Genomic DNA, 4349 nt, shown 5'->3' with positions numbered 1-4349 from the left:
TTAAGTGCTTGACATTAATCGACATGTACTGTAACTTTTATTTTATTTAATAAATTTATTAACAGATGAACAACTTTATATCTGAATTGTGTGTATGTAAAAACTTGCATGTTGCTTGGATATTCAACTCTTTGTGCTTGAATTTGAAGGTTAAATGTAGTATTCTATTTGATGAAGTTTAAGTAATGCTATGTAATATACAATGTTTATAATGTTAAGAGAACTATATACCATATTCATGATAAATGCACTAACAAATGAAGGTGTTGTTTGTTTTTTTAAGATGTTTTTGTCTAAAGATCTTCGGACCATGTCAGTAGTAGAGACCATGTCAGTAGTAGAGAAGATGTTAAATATGGCCTACTTTGTTAAATATGGCCTAAAAGTAGATGTGGCTTAAGGTATGTAGAGAATATGTGGCCTAAAGGTGAAGACTGTTAATTTTTATGTCAACAAAATAAGTTAATCCCGTTTGTAGTACTTATCCTTGTACTGTGAGTTTGCAGACGTAATAACACATTATACATCTTATGTCTTTAGATAAACAAATAATCTGCAGTAACAACGTTTTCGTGCGTGCAAACATGAAACATAGCAAGATCTGGAGACTAAAAAACAAACAACACTGAAGAAAACTACGTATAGTCACTGGCACAAGCTATATTATTCTCTGGGATGTATTACAATTCATTTTTGTCAAATAGTACCAAACGCAACACGAGTATTTCTGGTCATCAGGTTCGGTAGTAAACTCCCAATAATCTTTTTTTCTGAACAGTTGCAGATTAAATCGCTTTAAATCACTTTTTTTAAAAACTCAAACTAATCTAAAACCAAACCATTGAGTGATAATGTCTATTTCTACATATTGCTAACAAATTAACCATCAAACGAATCATCATAGTTTGTCAATCTGACTGATCAAGCGACGAGCCACATGAAGAAGGTTGACCAAAGGGTAAGTGAGATTGACGCCAAACCATAAGTCCATAACATAATTACAGAACAATCACTCTCACCAGCACCAAATAACTGTGTTATGGTACCTGTCATATTAACAAGTTTTAACAAATTCGTACATGTTTAAATAAATAAAAAAAAAAAATAATAATAATAATTTACATGAGACATAACTAAATATATAGAGCTCATACCAATGTTCATGGCTGGTGGAAGTGCAAACTGTAGTAGAAGAACAAAAAGATACAGAGGATCTGCATGTACTAATCCGAAATAAAGCGCTCCTTTCACGATTAAAATTCCAAAAAGCGGCAAGAAAATATACCGAACTGCTGCAATTCCAAACACAATTGGTAACGCGATACCAGACCCTTTTAGACCTGAAAATCAAATATATCAACATCAAAAAACTTCTGTACGAATACTACATGAATTCACACTTGAATTGAAAAATCCTGAATTCGCCACTGAACAGATTTATTACCTTTTACGAGGTTCGCTCCCACAACCAACGTCACTGCCGGAATCGCTGCGTCCCTGAGAGATTCGGCCCGTTAGTTATTTCTGTTTTTCTATAATAATAAAAAATTAGAAAAGGTTCAAGAGATCATACCCTACTAAGGATGCTGAATCCTGAAACACTCTAAGAGGAGCTGTGGTCCCTATCAGTAACCGTCGCATCGGTCCGATTGTTCCAACCACAAACCCCACAATCTGTTACGAAGTACAACAAAAACAAAAAATATCATGTTTCACGGTTTTCAATCATTATAAATTGATAACTATAACCAAGACTTCAAAAAGCAGTATACCGCTCCAGAAGTCGATGGTGCAAACACGGCCTTCAAGTTGACATGTCTTGAAATGTCACTCCATTTTCGCTTCATCGAATTCAAAATCACCTAACACAAACCAAATTTCAACATTTAAGGCTGGTTACACAAATAATTCAACTGAGAAATGGGTGAGATCAAGATTAAGAAACAAATAACAACCTTCATTCGTCCCTCGATTTTAATGGAAGAATCAGACTCTGTTGAAGGAAGCAAAGGCTGGACCAAATCCTCTTGCATGATTACTGCTTCGTTTGTAGTAGAATCTTTCGAGAAAACGCGTACTAGGTTGTAAACATAACTCCACAAAAATATAGCTCCAATCTGAAAATCAATCGAATATGTCTTTAATTAACTATTTCAAATAATAAACATTTTTTTATAGAAATTATGGTATGTCGAAATTCTTACAGCCATAGATAGTGAAGCATATGCAGTTCCAAACTCAGAACAAACATCAGAATCTCCAAAGGGAGTTCCTTTTTCTTTGCATACAGCTGGTACTATGATCAAAAGCATGTTTCCCAGGTTCCCTATTATTTAAAATCATATATAGAAATTTGATCATTTATATCCATTTAATCATTTAATGCTTCAAATTTGGACAGTACAAGTTAGTAAATTACCTGCTGAACAGGCACCAAGGATAAGGCCTTTTAGATGTTGAGGCGGTTTGGCGATGATCATAAGCACCCATCCAAGCGCCGACCCAATTATAAATGTTAGAAGAATATTTACAGGCATAAACCACCTGATATATCACAAACACTTTAGATCTCTAGAGAATTTGTACACCCTGATATTCAAATTACACTGAAATGTAACAACACCTAAATGCCTAAACTATTGACTATCTACAAGTGTACTGTTTGTTCTCAAAACTATTGTATAACATGAAATCAGATTAAATTTTTATTTTTTTGGGACAATATAAAATGACATTAAACGAACTTTAAACAAACTGTACTAAGGTAACTAGGCAGAGCAGTTAAACAACATGATCGGAACTCACCGATGAAAACTTACAATGCGACGAGGCTTTCGTAAGTAATTGTTTTGGCCAAGTTGCTGCCAACAAGTGCTGGGTTGAACACAAAGAATACAAGCTGTTCACAAAAGACAGTTTTGTAAGACCAAAAAAGGAAATCAAAGATGTATTGTAAACAGTGTGTTTCAAGAATAAATGGATAAGTTTTTTTCATGTTAGCCTATCCGAAAAGTCGAGTTTTTTATAACATTTACGCAATTTAACCAGAATAAGCTATTCTGTGTCCGTTTCTGACTCTTTCTCAGTTAGAAAAAATGCTATATCAAGACACTAATGAGTAGCTTATCTTGGGAGAGTTCCAAAAATGCTAGTACTAAGATGCAAGTCATACTAATACTAAAAGTCTAAAAGTACTATCCATAGCAAAATAATACGAGTAACAATTTTGTGATATGATAACACATAAACAAAAAAATGGAATCTTGAATCTATTTAGCAAGATTCCAGAATCAGCAAAACTTTGAAGCCAGAAGGAATAATATCAGATGTCAACAAGAAACAAGTAAAAAATGCAATAAATATTTGTACGGTACAACTCAACAATGCAAATCGATACTACCACTGCCACCCCCCTTTCATTCAAAGATCCTGTCTGCTCAACCGTCATTATCATACTGTAGTACTTTCTTATTTATAATTTATTTATATTTATATATATAAACTTGAAGAACTGAAAAAAAAAAAAAAAAAAAAAAAAAAACAAAAAACTTACTTCATTTACTTGTTTCCTTGCACTTTGTCCTAAAATATTGATCGAATCCAAAGCAAGAAAAGATCCAAGTGCAGTAACAATTAGGACTTTCAGAACAGGCATAGAAGCAGCACAAAATAGATCAACAAACCCCATCGTTTCAAGAACAAATTCCAGAAAGTTGAAAAAGTAATATTATATTATATTAATATTAATATTAATATAAATATAAATACAATAAATTTTGATTGATCAAACATAATTAAATCATTGCATGTCTGCTATATATAGGAGATACCCAAACTTCTACCTACTACGTTGCCTGCTTGAATGTTGCGCCAACCCATAAGCATTAATCGGTATGCCTAACTACTCAATCAAATAATAATTAATTAATATTAATATTAATAGATCTATCTAATAATATGGAGTATAATATTAATATTAATATTAATATTAATATATTGACCTAAAGGTGTTGACGTAGTGGTAGTGACAAAGAAAGTTAAGAGTTTGACTATCGTGCGTTGCAAAATATTTATCTTGAGTATATCTACTCATTTTATGGGCCTTAGAGGTCTCGAAAGTCTTGCGTTCGAGCCCCAACCAGGGAGCTCACAGCGATGCCTCAATGGATTCATCGTGTGGGTTTTCTCCTGATGGACGTTAGGACTGTAATGGTTCGTCCCAATAAATGATCGGGTGAGTGGGTTTCAATATCGGGTTCGGACCCGTCATTGACTCTAACTTCCGTTCTAAAAAAATATTAATATTATTATAGTATTGAGGAGGAGTCTCTACTTGAAGCAACCTGTCT

At 33.3% G+C, this 4349-nt stretch overlaps 1 protein-coding gene across 3 annotated transcripts; it reads right to left on the bottom strand.

Annotated features, from left to right (window-relative positions):
* Positions 1-654: 654 nt before the first annotated feature.
* LOC139896606 (protein PIN-LIKES 3-like) lies at positions 655-3892 on the bottom strand. Of its 3 annotated transcripts, none has more exons than XM_071879253.1 (11): positions 3843-3892; positions 3554-3639; positions 2806-2899; positions 2420-2544; positions 2205-2326; positions 1956-2117; positions 1773-1862; positions 1574-1674; positions 1445-1497; positions 1155-1340; positions 655-1046 (listed from the first exon to the last, which is right to left on the bottom strand). In XM_071879253.1, the coding sequence occupies exons 4-11, from the start codon at positions 2535-2537 to the stop codon at positions 922-924; spliced, it is 957 nt and encodes a 318-aa protein (XP_071735354.1). In that variant the 5' UTR covers positions 2538-2544; positions 2806-2899; positions 3554-3639; positions 3843-3892; the 3' UTR covers positions 655-921. The 3 variants fall into 3 exon arrangements, with proteins under 3 accessions (XP_071735354.1, XP_071735353.1, XP_071735352.1); XM_071879252.1 differs by having other exon boundaries at positions 2820-2899; positions 3843-3886; XM_071879251.1 differs by having other exon boundaries at positions 2820-2899; positions 3554-3886.
* Between the last annotated feature and the right edge of the window lie 457 nt (positions 3893-4349).

This window comes from Rutidosis leptorrhynchoides, chromosome 3, assembly GCF_046630445.1.
Source record: "Rutidosis leptorrhynchoides isolate AG116_Rl617_1_P2 chromosome 3, CSIRO_AGI_Rlap_v1, whole genome shotgun sequence".
NCBI classification, from domain to species: Eukaryota; Viridiplantae; Streptophyta; class Magnoliopsida; order Asterales; family Asteraceae; genus Rutidosis; species Rutidosis leptorrhynchoides.
The sequence above is the reverse complement of the archived record's forward strand: the minus strand, read 5'-3'. Positions and strand labels throughout refer to the sequence as shown.

Excerpts from the sequence above, each read along its gene's own strand:
- LOC139896606 (XM_071879251.1), bottom strand. The coding sequence starts at position 3,688 with ATGGGGTTTGTTGATCTATTTTGTGCTGCTTCTATGCCTGTTCTGAAA. Across the intron at positions 2,545-2,819 it reads TACGAAAGCCTCGTCGCATT|GTGGTTTATGCCTGTAAATA; the intron begins GTAAGTTTTCAT and ends GTGATATATCAG. Across the intron at positions 2,118-2,204 it reads ATGCTTCACTATCTATGGCT|ATTGGAGCTATATTTTTGTG; the intron begins GTAAGAATTTCG and ends ATTGATTTTCAG.